We start from the raw sequence: 20480 nt of genomic DNA, 5'->3' as shown, positions 1-20480 counted from the left end.
GGACTCTCGCTCCAATCCATCAAAGCTATTATGAAGGAAAAAGGTTGGACAAACCTAAGGGTGTTAAACGGTTCGGTTTTGACTGTTTGAGGATAGAAACCATAACCAGACCGTTTAGCTAAATGGTTGCATATCCAAAAGCGTAACTATTTAGTAAACGGTTTCGGTTGTATGGTTTTTAAATTGTTTCGGTTAAATGGTTATACACGGTTTTACACGATTTTCGGTTAAATGGCTCTACACGGTTTGGGTTAGCCGATTATGAATAACATCCCTGATTTACTAAATAGTTTAATAGTTTTCAAATCAAACCTCCTACGTTTTTTAATAGAAAATGGACTATAACCTGTAGTGCATCTCTTTTAATTAGTAAATACCTTCAATGGACGATGGATCCCATGAAAATGTTGTACCTTCAATCACTGTTTACCCTTTTTTTTTTTTGGGTAGAAAACGGTTTACCTTCTATGTAATAATACTAAATAGTTATTAGTAATTAGTTATTAATTATGAAGTTATTAGTAATTAGTTATTAATTAGGGTTGAGGGTTTCTTGGCCCTGCCAAGGTTGGGTCAGGGTCAGGGTTTAGGTTAAGACCTCTAGGGTCAGGGTCAGGGTTTAGGCAAGCCCGGCCCAACCCGACCCATTGACACCCCTAGCTATTGCTAGGTTTTGAATCTTTTGATGTTGGATTTAAACAGTTATAAACGGTTGTAATTGGATTAATCGATTAAAACCGGACCGAACCGTTTAACTAAACGATGGCATTTCTGAAACCATAACCCGACCATTTATTTAAACGGTCTGCCGGTTCCGATTTAAACGGTTCGGTTCGGTTTCGATTTTGTTTTGACACCCTTAGACCAACCACCGGTGTAAATTAGCACCCATTATGTCCATTTCTCTCTACTCCCCCACCCTTCCTATATAATGCCCCATTCTGCTCCCTATTGATGCCGCCTACTAACTTACCTCACACGGGCAATGTGCCTATCCCTCTCCCTAATAGGAGAACTGGACCGGACAGGAAATTGGAGGAAATAATTTTCCATACTCGGAGCATGTATGGAAAATTATCGCCCCCAGTACTGGGGGCGGTGCTGTGCGCATCGTGAGGCGTAGCACCACCCATGTGTGCACAGTGGGTCCCACCGTGCACACATGGGTAGTGCTACGCCACACGATGCGCACAGCACCCCCAGTACTGCGTGCGATAAGGACCCAGCATGTATACTGAGATCACCATCATTGCCATCATTAGTTGGGTATCACCAACAATTGGGAAGTAAGCACAAAGTACAACCATTTTTGCTCCGGATTTGAAGAGGATGCAGTTGGGCAGGCAGAGATCAATAGCAATATGAGAGCAATGCAAAAGGTTAACATCATACTCCCTTCGTCCAATAATGACTGCCCCATCCCCCCCCCCCCTCGCTCAACAAAAGCCCAAAGTTTAAGGAGTTATTAAAATATGGGAGAGGGTTGGACGGAAGAGTCTTTTCCAAAGTGGGAAGAGAGGGTGACTGATGCTGGACACCATAGCAGCGTACCCAGTCTTTTAAAATTGGACAATAAATATGGTAATAAATGCAAAGAGGGACATTAGTAAACTCGACAAAAGCTCATTACTTGATTTGAAACGCTGACACAGAAATTGAGACAGCCTAAAATGGGACGGACTTATGTGGGCAGAAAGTGAAGGACGTACAATAGAGAGGATAGGAAGAGATAGGGTTACTGTCTGGTAGTCAGTTAAGAGTGTAGCTGTACATGCGGCAAAGAAGAGATAGAGCAATGCAAAGATAGAGTCAGATTACCTATTCCTGCACTAGAGACCATACCTGCAAGAGAGCTGCTTTGTATACTGCTATCACTTTCCATCCCCCATGGATATAGCCAGTAGTGTTTTGTAATACATATAAGACGAATAACAAACAGGTTGGCAGGACATCACCAAGCTATAAGGCAGCAGCATTAGGTGGAATATATCAACAAGAGTAATGGGCTGGGTAATGAGAATATTTAGCCAAGGTAAAATCAAGGTTGGAATAAGGAAATGAAGATGGGGGTAGGAAGATATATTGGGGGAAAAAGAATGCCACCGGTCGCGTGATTCCTATGCCCAGACATAGACTCCATGTTTGTAGTGCTCTCTTTTTTCCAAGAAAAGTGTCAGATTTAGAGGGAGCCTGTAGAGCTCGAAACTCTGATTCCCACTCATAGAGCCGCTCCTCTATCATTGTGTGCGGTTCTCCTTTTACTGTTCAGCCTGCAGTGAACTCAAAAATCCCATTTCAACTGATCCTCCAACGTGCTCTCATTGGCCCCCGAGCTGGTGCAGGCGCTACATGCCCGGATAGCTATCTCTTGTCCTAATAATAATAATAATTGAAATCCTCTGCACATGTTAAGTTCTTCCCATTGTGATGTGACTCTTGTACCCTAACTCACTTGATCATGACCACAGGCAAAACAATTCCGTGCGAAACAAGGAACTGAAAGTCACACTAAACAGATGAAATAATAGGTGCAACAGATGTATAAGACAAATGGTTCTCATTGGAAAACAAAAATGTCACCTGCTGTTCTTTAGGAATCCCAGCTAAGATTAATCCTATATGCAAACCCCAATGCCTGCACGACCCATCTTAAATTCATGAATTATTCCAAACATTCAACCTTCAAGCATGGTCTTGGCAGCTTCAATCAGTATCTGTCTGAAATCATCTGAAGCTCGGCCAAGTACAGTGTACCCCTCCTTGTCTTCAACATCCACATCTGCTCCATGCCTTATCAGGAGGAGAGCTACCTGTTGACCAAAATATGTCTTGCTTTATAACATTAAGAAGTGTACACTCACAATGGATATAATACAATAAGAACATTTTAGACGCAGAAACCAGAAAGGAGATGAATGATAGAGAATAATGTATAACTTTTACACAAGAACCTCGTTCCAACCATACATAACAAATATGATGTAGCAAAACAAAAGCCCATATCACGGCACTCATGATCAGTGGTATCATTGTGCGATATCATCTCTCACTTTGCAAGACCACACATAGTGACCTCATACGTAAAAATAAATGGAATCAGATGATACATCAAACATATAAAAATTTTGTGTCTACAACATGAGAAAAGGCTAGGCACACAGCCGGTGTACCGTAAGCCATCGCTCACTGTGCCTATCTCTCTCTCCCCTCCCCCTCCTTTTTGAAATGCCCCCCTGCCCCTCCTGTATGATACCCCATCCCACGCTACCATTGGTGCCGTCCGCTAGCTTACCGCACACAGGCAGTGTGCCTATCCCTCTCCCCTTAAAAATGTTTCCACTACAGGTTTAGTCTATTTATGTCATGAAATCGATCTAGTAGAGGGCATCATACCCTTACATTAGAATAAGAATTTAACAAAAGAAAGCGAGTATGATTCATCAAAACAAAAAAAGAATACGTAATGCTTCTTCTCATCCATGTGATTAAAATAATTTTCTGCTTGAGATTTGGCTAGACATATTGCAGATACCCTGCTGTTTAGGAAAGTCTAACAGACCTTACCTCTTTGTTATGGCATATTACTGCATTCATCAGAGGAGTTTGCCCCGCTTTGTCAACAGCATCAACCTCTGCTCCTTCCTCAATTAAGAATTCACACAACTCAGAGTTCCCTGTGCTAGCTGCCCGATGCAATGGTGTGCAGCCAACCTGAATGGAATGTGTTTCAGAATGTAAACGATGGAAGAGAAGTGTGCATCTCAAACATAGATCAACAAATGGCATTCACTAGACTGGGTATCAAAAGTGGGCTCCAAACGAAAGAAAAAGCAAACTGGTATGGAATTGCAACTATCAAAACTAAGAATTATATAAAAGAAAATAGTTTGGCATGAAGTTACAAGCCTGGTCTTTCTGATTAAGCTTTGCACGATGCGCGATCAGAATTTGAGCTATTTTCAACCATCCCTTGCTGGCAACATAGTGAAGAGCAGTGCGACCGCCATTATTTTTCAAATTCACATCAGCTCCTGTTCATAGTTATCCTCAGTTTAGATCGAGGTGTCACATTACTGAAAATGGGTCTGTTAGACATAAAAATCTTTCATAAAGCTATCAGGAGGAGGAAATATTGTGGAGGTAGTGGCTTTTCACTGTGAATAATGAGGCCTTGCCTTTCAATGACCAACTGGTGCATGCTATTCCTTCTAGATAATCAAAAAACATAAAAACCTCCAAGATGGGTAGTTGCTATAATAATCTTTCAACTTAACAATTCTAGCAAGGCAGTTAAGCATCTCACGATGCAGGGTCAGGAAAATATGTTTCTCGATAATCCACAAGAGCCAAATTAATCAGAATAAAGACTGGTTTGTGGCATCCTGAGCTGCCGACTATCCAAAAATGCTAAATTTCAAGACTGATAGGGTGTGTATGTCACTAGCAAGTATAACACAAAAGTTTCCCAACACATGAAACAATGCATACATCAGCTGAGCAGCTCAACAACTTGAGTACTAAATATTGGAAAAAGGCTATCATTGTAAGACAACTAAACTAATTTATTACCATGTCAATGGATATGCATAAGATTATACTTGTGTATATATATGCAGATTGTTGAGATAATATATCTCTAGTCCCCAATATCCTAAAATGACAGGTAACTCAGTTCAAGGTATTTTCAGCTACTTGACTTACCCAACCAAAAAAATTTCAGCTTAGGATTTGGTTTTCAATACCTCAAGTTGGGAAAACTCATTCAAGGATTGAGGGCCCGAGGCATTGGTATATGCAACATGGATTCATGATTCATGAATGGACCGATAGCTCTAAATAATCAGTATCTGTCCGATGCAGGGAAGGAGTATTTAACATACTCCCACAAGAAGAACAGGGCCAGCTGAAGCATAGCTCAGCTAAGCTGTTTTCCAGCCCATTTGTGGGCTAGGTCCAGCCCAACTGAGGCTTAGTAGCTGTTAGTTAAGTTGCTTATTTAGTTTCCTAGTTTGATTATGATTCTTTTAAGTTTTGGTTGTAATCAGTAACAAGATAATTTAATAGTTTGATGAGGATTAGTTTTCCTATTCAGATTAGGAATAGACTTGATGCTTTTCTATTTAATCTATTTAGAGCCAAGCCTTCCAACACGTTATTGATTAAATTGAAGCTTATTTTCAGCAACTACTGAGATTCAGCATGCCGTGAAGCTTTTAGGACAGAGGGAATCTGATCCCGTGGGTGGGAAACCTGGATTATCTTCATTCTATTATCATACTCTGTTTTGCTCGATTCAGGTACTGAGTCGCTCATCAGAAGTGTATAAATGAGTCTTTTGCTTACTCCTGTATCGGGGGTCATCAACCCCTTCGATGGGCCTGGGCTGCCTTTAGCAAAGATGGGGAACACCTGCTCGCTGACCCCTCTCTTCCTATGGACAACAACAACAAAAAAGCAGGGAGCTCCCTTTTACTCATCTATATCTATAGTGCGTATAAGACTGGGTTTGCGGCAGTCAAGGTCTGTATAAGCGAAAAAATTGAAGCCCTTGTACCTGTTCTAGTTCTGCTTTTAGGACAGAGGGAATCTTATCCTGTGGGTTATCTTCATTCTATTATCATACTTTCTTTTACTTGATTCAGGCACTGACTCAGTCACTAATCGATTGACACTTCTGATCTTAGATTTTAATCTCTGATTTGCTTTAGGTTTTCATTCTCAGAACTGTGTTTAATATTGATCAATTCCTGGTGTATTTTAAACATCTATAATACCTGTTTTGTTCATTGGCGCAACCCCTGTTTTGTGGTCAGTTTTCCAACCTAATCTCTTGGCTATCACATACTGATCTGCAGGTCAGATTAAGTCAAATTTTTGGGGTTGTCAAGACCCTCCGAAGAGAGGAACTTGACCCAAGTTTGAGGTGGTTCTGAGGCCTTGAACTGCTGCTATTGAAAATCTCCTTATCCCTGCAAATCTTCTATTTCAGATTTTATATGCTTCAAATTATTTTTAATCTGACCATTAAATCAATCCCTTCTTTTAAAATACCCCTCTTCTTCTTATTTGTGATTGATTCCTATAATTTGACCTTCATCTGAGAAGGTTGAATTTCCTGTCAAATATTGGGTTAATTATCTGAGTCATGTTTGCTTGGGATCTTGTCCGGGACAAGGTTCGAGAACTCGCGAGATCTCGCCGAGTTTCTCGGTTTTTCAAAATCTCGAGTCGAGATCACATATGCATTCTAAAAGTGCATTTTCTCGGCGAGATCTCCGAGATCTCGGTTTGACATAGGAAAATGCCCATCTAGGTCCTTTACATGAGTGCCAGATCTCGAGATCTTGCTGAAAATTCTTGGTATACAGACACCTATCTATGCCAGGAATCTATGCCAGGAACCAAGACAGACACTTATTTATGCCTAATATCATTTGTATTTCATTTACTTAAGATATTATTCATAAATAAGAAAATATCCCCCCCATTTGAATCCAATAAAAATAGTTAAAAAATCAAATTCCAAAAGGAAAAAAAGTCAACCCCCCAGTTCAAGAACAAAAACTGGATTTTTTATGGTAGGTGCAATTTTCAACTTTCTAATGCTGGGGTTTTTCTCAAATCTAAAAATTCCATAAATCTTATTATGGTAAGACATTGCTAAAAACCAAAAGTACGGTAAAATATTCATTTGTTTTGATGTCCAAAAAATTATTTCCATTCAGAGCGATTTTGACAGCATTCGCGCACACCGAATTAAGTTTGACCGGTACATAACTCTTTCAATATAAATCAAATTTTAGCAATCTTGGACTTATTGGAAAGCTTTCAAAACAAAGCTTTCCAACAAGTCCAAGATTGCTAAAATCTGATTTATATTGAAAGAGTTATGTACCGGTCAAACTTAATTCGGTGTGCACGAATGCTGTTAAAATCCAGTTGCATTAGAAAGTTTAAAAATTGCACCTACCGCCGAAAATCCAGTTTTTGTTCTTGAACTGGGGGGTTGACTTTTTTTCCTTTTGGAATTTTATTTTTTAACTATTTTTATTAAATTCAAATAGGGGGGTATTTGCTTATTTATGAATAATATCTTAAGTAAATGCAATAGCATTTACTTAAATGATATTAGGCATAAAAAAGTGTGTTTGTCCTGTCTCTGTCCTGGTTTCTGGCATAAGTAAGTGTCTGTCCTGCTTTCCTACTAACTGAAACTCCTATTTGGACTTAGTTTTTGCAAAATCTGATAGTGTCATTGTGTTTAAATGGCCTAAAATAGGCTGAATACCAAGTTTCAGACCCAAACTAGGTCTAAAACCCACCGAGATGAGGCTTCGAATCGAGAAAAAAAAAAGTGCAACAACTCGGCGAGATCTCGCCGAGATCTCGACTCGGTTTTTCAAGGGTCCGAGTTGGCACCGAGACCCGAGTTTTCGAACCTTGGTCCGGGAGGTTATCCCATCAACCCCCCAACACTGTCTGGTCCCAAAATCTAAAGATGCAGTGACTCAATTATAATGGATTTCCACAAATCAGGCACCAGTAACGTGTACAGGGAGATATTATCTATAGAAGTAATATAGGAATTTACATTAACTACTACTAACAATCTAGAATATATGCATTCACCATGGATGCTGAACACATAAATTATTTAGGCAGAATAGAATAAAATAATGCACTTGCAACATAAATTAGGAACTCCACATGATATAATACTCGACTCTTCAATGTACAAGGTTAAAAAGGCAAAGGCATGACTAGTCTAGCATTCCATGACTTCTAGTTATGGTATTTTGTAACAATACCAGCTCATCCTTTATGGTAAGGAATTAAATATGTTACTAAATAATGAACATTGAATCAATCCAGAAATACTCAAAAGAAAGAAAGCCTTAAGGATCAACATGAGCATGGGATTGGCTAATCTATCTTTGCATCTTTATGTTTATGTTTATGAGAGATTCAAGTCACAAATTTAGTGTCCCTGTCAACATAAGAGACTCATGCTGGTGCCCAAAGAACTTCCAGACTAACTAGATTGCTTAAAACAACTAAAAAACTTGAAAGAAAATATACTGTCATTCCAAGTACCTGGTAACTTCTTGTACAGTAATCCTATTAAGGCAAGTCCACAGTGTTGCACATAATATGGATGTATGAACAAAATTATAGTAAATCACTCCCTGTATGGTCAGATGTGAAATGAAGTAAAATAATTTTTCATTGCTAAAGTAAAGAAAAGGGCAAATAAATAGAAAATGTAAAAATTCCAAGAACCTATAACCAGTGCTTGGCAAAGAGAAGAGAGAAGATAGAAAGAGACTAAGGGAGAAGAAGAGAGAACGATGGGAGAAAAGGGCTGTGTGATAGAATGTACGTTCTATCGTACCAGCCAACGTATATTTATATTAAGGGTAAATTACACGGCGACCCCCTGAGGTTAGCTCTAAATACAGTACGACCCCTTGTGTTTTTTAAATATACATTCGGCACCTTTAAGTGGACGGTGTTAAGCATAAAATTTAAATGGCAATTTTGCCTTTCAATTAAAACAGCTCCAAATCAGATTTTTATCCTCTCAAGTTCCCCATCTCCCCTTAGAAAACCGACACCTGGCAGGTTTTAATCCAACGGTTAGATTTGAATCCATGTTATTCACCCACCCAACCCTAACCTAACCCCAGCTACCCGATTCTCTCTCCTCTCTCACTCCTCCCTCTCTTGATGCCGAGCACAACCCTACAATGACAATGGAAGAGGACTCAGCCGGAGGCGGTGGTAGGAGATAAGGATTGGGTCTAGTGAGGTTTCGTTTCTAGCAAATCAAGGTGACACCAAAGCTCCTGTTCTTCGTCAGAATAAACTCACCAAAGAAGTTCTTCCAGAGACTTAGGGATGGGTATGTGAAGATGCTGCTTGGATTTGCAAACTCCAGGGTTTTCATCTCTGGCTACGGCGGTGGTAGAGGTGGTGGGTTTCGGATGGGAAAAACCGCAACAATGAAGGAGTACAATGAGAAGGTGATGGTTGAGATCTACAAATCAATGATGGCTCAGGGACATTTGCTCCCTCGTGATGTTGCAAGACTTGCTGTTGTAACTACGATGGCAGCAGCGGCAAGCCGGCAACACCTATAGGCATAGCTTGTTGATCTTAGATACTTAAAGATTTAGATGCTTACATGTCATGTGAGAACAGAGACTTTGTGACCAAAACCAGACCAACACCTGTTTTTATTCTAAATTTTATGTTTCTTTCTTTTTCATCTTCCCTCGAACATGTAGCTTAATTTGATCTTATTTTGTTCCTTCTTCACAATCAAAATCCAGAATTGTACTTTACCACTTGCTACTGGACTTTTTTTTCCTCGAGCCAGATCCCTTTCACCATCTCTTTCTCTCTCTAAAGTTTGGAACTTCAAAGGTTTGACAGTAGATTATAGAACCAGGAAGAAACAAAAAAGCGATTGGTAGCAAGTAGGAAATTTATATATGTAAGATGCCCCATTAGATTAGAAGCCTTGTCTACCAGTTTTTCCTCCTTCTGCGCCCACTCTTCCTCTGATAACAATCCAGGCAAAGGAAGTGAAGCAAAGCAAGAAGATGGGGTTGCAAAGGGGTGGGGGCAAGTGAGTTTGCAGGAAGAAGAAGAAAGATAGCAGAGACGATAGTGTGAAGTTCGGGCTTCCCTATGGGCAAAATGGTAAGCTCACACCCCATTAGGGGTATATTTGTCATTTTAAGGCATCAATGATCAACATGTCAGCAACTAATGGGAATGCTCTAATGGAGTGGGGTTGAGAGTAACAAGTAACCTAAACTCAGGGGGTCGTAGTGCATATTTTAGAAACATAGGGGGTCGTATTGTATTGGGCAAACCCCAGGGGGTCGCCATGTAATTTATAAAGCCAAAACAGAATTGCAAAAGGAATATAACTCTTACCTAATTAAACCTAAAACCTAAACAGGAAACTTACTTAGACTAGGAAACTAACAATTAAAGACATAAAACAATAAAGGAAACCAACCACGATAGGAAGATTCCCCCTATCATGTTACATATCTTAACACTCCCCCTCAAGCTGGAGTATACATATATCAAAGGAAAGCTCCAGCTTGGACAAACAAATACAGATATGAAAGGCAGCACCAGTCTTGAACACATGTAGTAGTAAAAGACGCCAGAGAGCTCAAAGTAGTACTCCAATCAATTATCATAAATCCATCAAAATAGCAGCCCAAACAAATCCAATCAGCAACAGCAACACGCCAACACCAAAAGCTCTTCCCAAGGAAGACAACAAAATGCAGTACCCAACAACTACATCAAACGTCCTTCCCAATGAAGGCAACAAAATGCAAGTAGTAACCTGCTCAAACAAAGACAAATAAAAGTGCAGATCCAGTGGCTACACAGAAGTCCATAAAAGTGTAGCCCTAGTGGCTACACAAAAGTCCATAAAAGTGCAGCTCCAATTTCTACATAAAAGTCCATCTCGAGGAAGGCACTCCAACAACAATCAGACTCACTCCTGAGTCCCAAACACGTAAAAAAGTCTCAGATAAAATTGCTTGCAGTAGACATCTTCAATCTCCCCCTCACGTGTAGCATTACAGATGAACAAAAAACGACCAATGATCAACATCTCAAAGGACGGACATCACAACAAATCTCATAAGCAAGAGCACCAGCAAATAAGATCTCAATAAATTAATCTTCAATCACCCCCACACGGTAACAAATAAAATCCCAATAATTTCCAATCGCCCCCCTCACGGTAGCCAAGAAAATCCCAGATATAAAATGCAAATTCTCAACTGATGTGATCTAGGGATCACCAAAGCAATAATAAGACAAATTCAGTAAATTCTGACCATGCTAATGGAAGCACCCAAGAAAATATACCAAACAATGCAATTCCATATTCCAAAAACCCGTTTTGGATCACATATGGGCTCACCAAATCAACGAATTGGCTCAAGTTTAAGAACCAAAGGCAAAATTAAAATAAACCAGATTTTTCAAGGGTTACCAGGTAAGACAAAGAGCCAAGAATATGAAAGGGGTTAATAATATTGACCATGAGTATACTTGGAAGCAAACTTGAGGTAAGGGACATGGGGGAATAAAAGGCAAGGATAGGGGTAATATGGGAAAAGATAAAGATGAGACTCATAAAAGCAAAGAATTGATCCCAAAAGTTAAGAGTCCTGACTGTCTTCTACCTCTTGACAGTCAGGGCTTTAAACCGGCGGAAACAAAGAGGAAACCAAGGGGTAAACCTTCTACAATCCTTCGATCAAGAGGAGAAAATCCGGCGGAAATCAAGGTGGTAACCTTCGAATAGGAATCGCGACTGTCTTCCTCACAGTCATGTAACTAGCAACTGAGAAACCAGAATAGAAATTGTGTCTTCAACCCATCAACTTTCAAGAAGAACCATGGAAGAAGTAGCAGCATCAAATAGATAGCAGTGAATGGCCACGATGAAGAGGAAGTCTTCTTCCTCATGAAACAGAGGCAGCAAATCAATAGCTAGTAACATCAGCAATAGTAGCCAGCAGCCAGAAGACAGTTGCAGAACCATGTAGCAACCAGTAGAATTTTAAAGAATAGATGCAAATGATAGCAAACATCGACAGTGATTCAACATCAGCAATCGATGAACCATGTCATAGTCAAAATACAGCAACAACAATATATGATGGCAGTAGCAGATGATAGTGGTTCTGTAACCTCCGCTAGAAAACGAGAATCAAATAAAGTAAACCAGCAAGCATGGTGGAGTGGCAGGTGGTCTTCTCAGACCCAACAAAAACCCTTTAGCAAATCGATTCAACATCAGCAAAATCCGGAAGCAAATCAGAGGCAGTGAGACCACAAATCCGCAATCGGTAACCAATATGGAGAACAAAGAGAGTCCAGCGGACCACGACTCTCAAACAGAGGCAGCAGACAATCGAGGAGAGCCCTCAAACCTTGCAACAATTCCTTCGATCAGCAATAGTTGTCTTCATCAATCAAATGTAGCAAATCAGCAAAACAGTATACGAAACCCTAATTCTTCTTCTGCTATGAACTAGGGTTTCTCTCTTCAAACCAAAAACACTAAATGACTCTCAAAACGGCTATTACAGAGAGAATCAAGTACTGGTTACAACAGCTCTGATACCATGTAAAGAATCCCAGAACCTGTAACCAGTGCTTGGCAAAGAGATGAGAGAAGATAGAAAGAGACTAAAGTTGAAGAAGAGAGAATGATACGAGAAAAGGCTGTGTGATAGAATGTATGTTCTATCGTACCAGCCAACGTATATTTATATTAAAGCCAAAACAGAATTACAAAAGGAATATGTTAACAAAACAGAAAATAATGAAATGCTTGAATGATCTAATTGATCAGGCAAGCCCTCTATTTATATAAAGGGAAAATTACAAAGGGGACAGAAATACCCCTACATTAGCCGACTCTATAAAAGACAAAGCTATACCTAATGAAATAATAATTAAACTACCCCAAAAGGATCAGAATACCCCCACGGTATTCTGGTGTACATATTCCAACACTCCCCCTCAAGCTGGAGTATATATATATCAAAAGGAAGCTGCAGCTTGAACTAATAAGAAAAATAAGTGCTAACGCTCCAACATTCTAACACTCCCCCTCAAGTTGGTGCTTATAAAGCACAAATGCCCAACTTGAACAAAAATAGGAAGAAACAGAGTTGCAATTGTGTCCATCTTGACACACTAACGGATGAATGAAGCTCCCAAATAATCTTGGACATAATAAATCTTCAAGAACTTGAAATAATTGATCTTCAAAACCTAGACAGACTTGATCAACAAAGCTTTCAACGATCTTCAATAGCTGTCCAGTGATGAATCTCGGATTGTCATAGTGACATAAAATCTTGAAGATAAACAACTAGGGCAGCAAGCAGCGGAAAAAACTGAATTAGGCAGAGGAAAAATCTGAATCAATCCAACTGTAAATCCTCAAATAGGCAACAACCAAATATCTTCAATACTTCAATCTCCCCCTTACGACAAGTTCAACCCAATAACTAAAGATACCCAATGGCAATGGTGGAAAAAACTGATCTTCTATGTTTTGCACAAACGTTCTTGCAAGTTTTGCGTTCCGCAAGTGTATTGTACACAATCTCCCCCTCAGGTGTAATAATACACATGGACAAATAATGGAGATGATGTAAGAAATAATGACAAAAAAAGTATAATGTTCCAGAATTTTCCAAAGGTGCTATGGGTAATGGGAAAACAAAAAAGGAATGGCAAAATTAGAATTTACCATAAACTTCCAAAGTTGTTATGGGTAAACGCCAAAGGTATGGGATATGGATAATTAAAGAAGCAGTGGGATAAAGAGTCATGGAGTTACGCAACACATCAATCTTCAACCTTCTTCAATCGATCAAACAAACTTCTGAGATGGAAACTCCTGCAGGGCAGAATTGAACACCAAACTCCAATGATCAGATCTGATTTAAATAAGGAAAAAACAGATCTGATTTGGAATAAAGAAAAGGCTCCAATCTTCAAAACTTGATTGATCCTCACACAAGGAAGAACTAGTGTCCAAAAAAACTCCTATCTATAAGCTCCCAATGCTGAACAGAACTGATGAAGATATATGGGCTGAATCGAAGTAATAACATTTTAGAAAACTTGGATCAGATATGAATTAGAGTAATGATCATGCTTGGATCAATCTCCCAGAGTAAGCTGGATATAAACCTGTAGAAAAGCTTCACAACTGAATAGATTTGAAGTCGCAACCAATAACCATGGAACAAACTGTTGTAATCCTAAATAGAAACTGATCTCCAGGGTAGTAGATTCGACTCTTCAACAAGGTGAAAGAACTTCGATATCCAATAGTAGGCAGACTCAGTCTCAAGACCAGGGCAGCAGTAGTCCTCATGAAGGCAACAGTAATATCTTAACCAGTCATGCTTATAGAAGCCAATAAACAGAACCAGCAAGGGATGAATTAAAGCTCAATAGAATCAGCAAGTAGAAGACAAATAACTCAGCAAATCCAGCAGAAATTGATGCAGCCAGCCACAGAGGAACTATAAAAATATAGGTTGATAGTTGGAGAAATCGACCATAAAAAAAACTCCAATAATAATGTTGAATTAGGGTCAAGTGCTTCCCTGTTATGTATAAGACTCCCCTCAAAAAATCAGCAAGATAGAACAACCCTAACCCTAAGATCGATTTGAGTCAGGGTTTGGAAAACCCTAAAAGTGAGATCGATATAGGGAAAGGGGGCTTCAATTGTTGATGATGACTTGTAGTAGATGTTGTCCTCAGCTGCTTGAATGGATCTCCAATACGAACAATCAATCTCTTGTTGTGATTGAGACTTGATCTTCAAGAGGAAGAAACACCTAAAAATTTGCAGAAAAAAGAGGGCAGCAGCTATCGCATGAAATAGAACTTCTTCAAGCCATGAATTAATGAAGTAGAGTGTCACTTTTGATGTTAGAAACACCTCCAAAGAACTACAGCAGCAGCAAACATCCCTAACCCAAAAATCGATTGGTGTCAGGGTTTTGTAAAACCCTGAAAATAAGGATCGACTGAGGTTAAGGGTCTTCAAAAACTTGGAAAGGTACTGATATGGAGGTCGAGTGTTCCTTGAAGTAGAAGAAATAAACCCTCCAAAAATCAGCAAGAGCTGAAACCTGTAACCCTAAAATCGATTGGAGTCAGGGTTTTGAAAAAAACCATGAAAAAGGAGATCGTCGATTGGGTGAATGTCTTCAGAAGGCTAGAGAAAGGGGATGTAGATAGATGCTGGGTATGGTTGTTGAGGAAGCTCCAACAATGGAAGATCAGCCTACAATAGGGAGAGAGGTCTGATCTTCATAGTAATTCTGGAAAACTCCAATATCGCAGAGATGGTTCCAAGCTTCTAGCAGCTATCGAGCAGAAATTTGGTTATGAAAAAAAGGATAGGTAGGTTGGAGGGCAGCTACTAAATCATTGGATCACCTCATTAGTGCTGTCCTCTTACAAGGATGAGAACCAAAAAAGAAGAAGGAGAAGCCGAGAGAGAGAAAAAAGGAAGGGAGAAGAGAAACGAGGGTGAGGGGGGGGTTCTGTAACCCTAGATCAGATTAGGAGGCTCTGATACCATGTTGGAATCACTTCTTCTAAAAGGCCGACCTCGTAGGAAAGGGAGGAAACAATATGTATATCAAACAGGAGCTCTAACACGGTGGACTATCCAAAGGGAGACACGGGTAGATAAATAATTTCAACACCTGCCCGCTCCCAGGGGGACTCAATACCGTGACCCCTGCCTGCTCTAATACCATGTTAACAAAACAAAAAACTAATGGAATGCTTGAATGATCTAATTGATCAGGCAAGACCTCTATTTATAATAAAGGGAAAATTACAAAGGGGACAGAAATACCCCTACACTAGCCGACTCTATAAGAGACAAGGCTATACCTAATGAAATAATAATTAAAATACCCCAAAAGAACCAGAATACCCCCACGATATTCTGGTGTACATATTCCAATAGAATATAATTTTTACCTAATTAAGCCTAAAGCCTAAACAGGAAACTTACTTAGACTAGGAAACTAACAATTAAAGACATAAAACAATAAAAAAAAAAACAACCACGATAGGGGGACTCCCCCTATCATGTTATATATCTTAACAGAAATATAGAAGAAAATTTTCCACGGGGCTTTTGGGTGGAAGTAAAGTCCTGTGGGATTTGCATTCCAACTAAACACATGGAGATTTATTTTCAATAAAAATGTGCTGATTTTCTTTAATTTTACTCACATACATTCATTGGTCCCATGTTATTCACCAATGAAAAAATTATTTTACTTCATTTTATATCTAACCAACCAGCGTGAATGAAGGAATTTACACGAACACACCAAAGAATCGCTGGTGCTAAGCACCATAGACCACCACCATATTGATCATCATAAAATTCAATCATATATGTTGGATACTTGAATCATCTCAAAGTAAAAGTTACTGAGCCAGTTGAAGCAAGTGGTAGATGATTTGGAGAGATGTTTTTACAAGGGAAAGTTGGAATAATCAGAATGATTTAGCATATCAACTGAACAGTCCAAATGTAGTACCATACCACCCTTCTCTGTACACAAGAATCTGCAAAGTTTCTCTATACAAAGAATCAATCTCACGGTTATTGGCTTGCCATCCAAATAATTGATAATCAATCTCACGGTTATTGGCTTGCCATCCAAATAATTGATAACGTGTGTATGTGGACAATATGACTTATTGGGTGCTGATACATACTTTGAAAAAAGTGATTATGAACCCCATGTGATATGTTAATTCTGCATTCATCCCAAAATATTTAATTCAGAAAACAACAACATTTGAGTGTTCAAGAGAAAACTTAACGAGAGAAAAACCTATGACCTAGATGAAAAAAGTTTCTGATCTAAGAAAATTTTGTGAAATGCCTACCATTGCTTAGCAAAATTTCCACAACGTCTGCGTGACCACAACTTGATGCTGAATGAAGCGGAGCCCACCCTTCCTCATCTGTGCTATTTACTCCGCTGATTGATGCATCGGCAGCAGACAGTATCTTCACAACCTGTTTCCATGAACATAATCGATTCTTAATTTGTCAATTGTAGACCCAAACCCGCTCATCAGGAAGCAAACCATAAATATTAGACTAATAAAATGTTGTAATATATATATGTACATATAAATTACGTATACGGATATATAATTTACGTGTGCATAGCACCCCAATTCTATTTCTTCGCTACATCCATTTGATTTGTATTAATTCAGATCAATCTGAAATTATCGAATGTAAATTCTTACTCTTACGTCCAAAAAATCAAGGGAATTATTGGATAATTGGTTTATATGGATCCTGCTCGGCTGAGACCAGAAATTAACAAGGTAATATTTTCACTTATTCATCATAAGAGGAGTCCCCCTTGAAGCCAGAAAAGATTTGGCTTGATATCTGACATAATGTATGAAAGGATTCGATATGTAGCAGTAGTAGAACCATATTCAGTAGTCGCCTCCAAGTCCTTCCTTGTTACACATTCAAACACAGTGAATTGAAATACCACAAACAGCGTGGACAGAATCAGAACAGAGATGAGTCGTATTGGATACTCTCCTTAAAGTGTTAAAGTGGCCCCTATTATTGCAATCCGGGAACACTTTTACCTCCAAGATAAAATAACCCCCTAATCACAAAGGTAGCACTCCTAGTTGGGATTACACAGGGAGTCCGCACGCGATACTCAAAAACTCGAACTTAGAAACAGATCAGAAAGAAGGAAGAAATAGAACAGAAACGTTCTCATAGAATACTAGTACAAAGGAACAGAAATACAATACAAAATACTCTCTTCACTTGTTGCAGAAGTGTTCCTAGAATACTATCACTAACGTACAGAACTCTCACACAGACTAAGTTTTTGTATATTTTAATTCTGTCTGCATGTATGTATTTATAGAGGACAGAATACTTGTACACGAGTAGACATACCTGTATGTCTACAATTATACCTCTAAGTGTACCAATGTATGTACATGTATGTGCTTATACCTGTCCGTATGTGTGTGTCCCTTAAGTACTACTTACGTATAGGTGTGAATGTGCCTTTTGGCTTTTGAATTTCAAACACGAATTCACATGTGCCTTTTGGCTTTTGAATTTTGAATTTAAATTACATTCAATGAATATTGGAGCCAAAACTTTTGAGTAAAAAGAAAGGCATGTTCACACTCGTAACCATACCCAACCTCGACTTCGGCCACAGCCACAGTCACAGTCATGGTCCGGCTTGGCTCGGCACGAGCTCACATAATTGAAAAAGAACCCCGGACACCCCCACACATGGGTGAATAGAGGATCTCTCCTCTAGAACCCTATATCCCTTGTAGGACACATGAATACTTATTAGTTATTAGGAGCTCTTCATAACCAAACAACAAGAGAGCTACAAGAACAAAAAAAAGGAAGAGAAATGTTTAAAGCTTCGAAAAATTCAATAACCCCAACAATCCCTCACAAGATTCAAAACATCGAAACTACAGGACTAATAACTGAGTATATTAAACATAATAAGACACATTGTTGCAGGTGTCTTCAGGACTTTAAACTACACTAGGTCTAATGAACTTCGCTACAGAGTACGGGTTAAGTTAGACTTATTGAACCTTTCCTCTTCTATGTAGCTGACAAGCTCACCATCCATATCCTACTAGTCGACTTCCATGACATCCCTTTTATAAAGTATGGACATTTTATACCAACCTTGTCCCCTATCTTGGTCTCATGGATGTTTAGAGAATTCGCCTTTAAATCCTCATCGGTCGGCGGCCTTACCCCTACATCCACTTAGGTTAGCCACAATGTGCACCACAGATAACATACCCCCACAAGGGATATGGGGTTCTAGAGGAGAGACCCTCTATTCACCCATGTGTGGGGTGTCCGGAGTGCATTTTCAATCAACAAAACCGGACCGGACTGTGGCCGTGGTCGTGTCGAGGTCGGGTACGGGTGTGAACATGCCTTTCTTTTTACTCAAAAGTTTTGGCTCCAATATTCATTGAATGTAATTTGAATTCGAAATTCAAAAGCCAAAAGGGACATGTGAATTCGTATTTGAAATTCAAAAACCAAAAGGCACATTCACACCTATACATAAGTACTCAAGGGACACATACAGACATGTACATACGTTGGTACACTATTAGAGGTATACATGTAGATGTACAGGTATGTCTACTCCTGTACAAGTATTTTGTCCTCTATAAATACATACATACAGACAGAATATGTACGTTTGTGATAGTATTCTGGGAATACTTCTGCAACAAGTGAAGAGAGTTTTCTGTATTGTATTTCTGTTCCTTCCTACTAGTATTCTGTGAGAACGTTTCTATTCTATTTCTTCCTTCCTTCTGATCTGTTTCTAAGTTCGAGTTTTTTTATGGGAAAAAAATTCTAAGTTCGAGTTTCTGAATATAGCTTGTGGACTCTCTCTGTAATCACAACTAGGAGTGCTACCTTTGTAATTAGGGGGTTATTTTATCTTGGAGGTAAAAGCGTTAGGTAACCCGCATTGCACTAATAGGGGTGCTTTAACACCTTAAAGAGAATATCCAATACAACTCAACCCTGTTCTGATTCTGTCCGCACTGTTCGTGGTGTTTCAATTCACTGTGTTCGTGTGTTCAACAGGGAAGTGCTTGGAGGCAACTACTGAATAAGGTTCTACTACTGTTACATAACAAAATTTATTTCTACAAAGAGATAAGTTTATTTACATTCATGTTACAACACAAAATAAGTTTAAAAAATTTTTAAAAAAAATCCTTTCCCTTTTTCCCTTTATTTGTTAATCAAAAAACAGGGAACGACAGGAACGGAACTACAACATACAGTGGGCATAGCAATCTTCACTCTTCTGAACTATTTTTCTATAACTTGAAGGAAGAGTTAGCAAATGCTAATTTTTCTGCAGAGATAAACTAAGAAGAAGAAAAAAGAACCGGGGGGGGGGGGGGGAAGTTGACATTAAATACCAAAAAGAGATCCTACAAACCTAAAACCCACCCAGCCACCCCCACCCACAGACACAGATATCAATGTCCCGTTCGATTCCTATACGGTCTAATGAGAACCCGAAAGAAAGAAAACCAAAAAGGGACTTCATGGAATGACCTCGGAATGACCAGACGCCGCAGCGACGTGAAGAAGGGATCGACTGTCATCGTTCCTCAGCGAAGGAGCCCTTTGAAACTGTTCTTGAGAAAGGGCTTTGAATATCGCCGAGTCTCCTCTCTCTGCGGCTCGGAAGAGGTCATCGTCCTTAATTTGATTATCGTTGCTTTCCGGTTTTGGAGAATCTATTTCCATCTCCATGCCACCTTCGATGTTTTCCGGCTTTGGGTTCAGGGTTTTGGTTTTCTGCAAATACCTCGGCGCAAAATGGGGGAAATAACATCCCCTCTCCTCTAAGTATCCAAAATATCAAACCCCACCTCCAAGTTTTGAATAATGATAATGCCCTCCATTGAAAAAAGTTGTTAAGTGATGATGTAGCATTTACAAACGGAATGTCTAGTCCCATTCTCATTTTAAATCAATTTTAGGTTAAGACCTATGGAATATTCTTATAAGCTCAAATTAAATTCAATAATTTAATAATTCGATTTGATGGACACATATTTCCACCAATGGGATGCTCTACCCACACTCCTGGAAAGAATTTTTATTCCTAATTATATATTTAATGAGGAGAGAGAAGATGACCTGCATATTTAAGTAGGAATGAGAAAAGAGAGGAGAGAGACTCTTATAAAGAGATGAGTCAGCAACAAAATACGTCTTCTTGTATTACCAAAATTGAAGGTTGTAGAGTTGAGTCGTATCTTCCAATAGGAGTGTC

The 20480-nt window shown here is 39.2% G+C and overlaps 1 protein-coding gene across 1 annotated transcript; it reads right to left on the bottom strand.

The window, feature by feature from the left end:
- Positions 1–2485: 2485 nt before the first annotated feature.
- LOC122672702 (26S proteasome non-ATPase regulatory subunit 10) lies at positions 2486–20007 on the bottom strand. Its single transcript, XM_043870172.1, has 5 exons — positions 19754–20007; positions 16510–16642; positions 3907–4031; positions 3565–3711; positions 2486–2810 (listed from the first exon to the last, which is right to left on the bottom strand). The coding sequence occupies exons 1-5, from the start codon at positions 19952–19954 to the stop codon at positions 2676–2678; spliced, it is 741 nt and encodes a 246-aa protein (XP_043726107.1). The 5' UTR covers positions 19955–20007; the 3' UTR covers positions 2486–2675.
- Between the last annotated feature and the right edge of the window lie 473 nt (positions 20008–20480).

This window comes from Telopea speciosissima, chromosome 8 (assembly GCF_018873765.1).
Source record: "Telopea speciosissima isolate NSW1024214 ecotype Mountain lineage chromosome 8, Tspe_v1, whole genome shotgun sequence".
Classification (NCBI taxonomy): Eukaryota; Viridiplantae; Streptophyta; class Magnoliopsida; order Proteales; family Proteaceae; genus Telopea; species Telopea speciosissima.
Note: the sequence above shows the minus strand (reverse complement) of the source record. Positions and strands in the feature narration are given on the sequence as shown.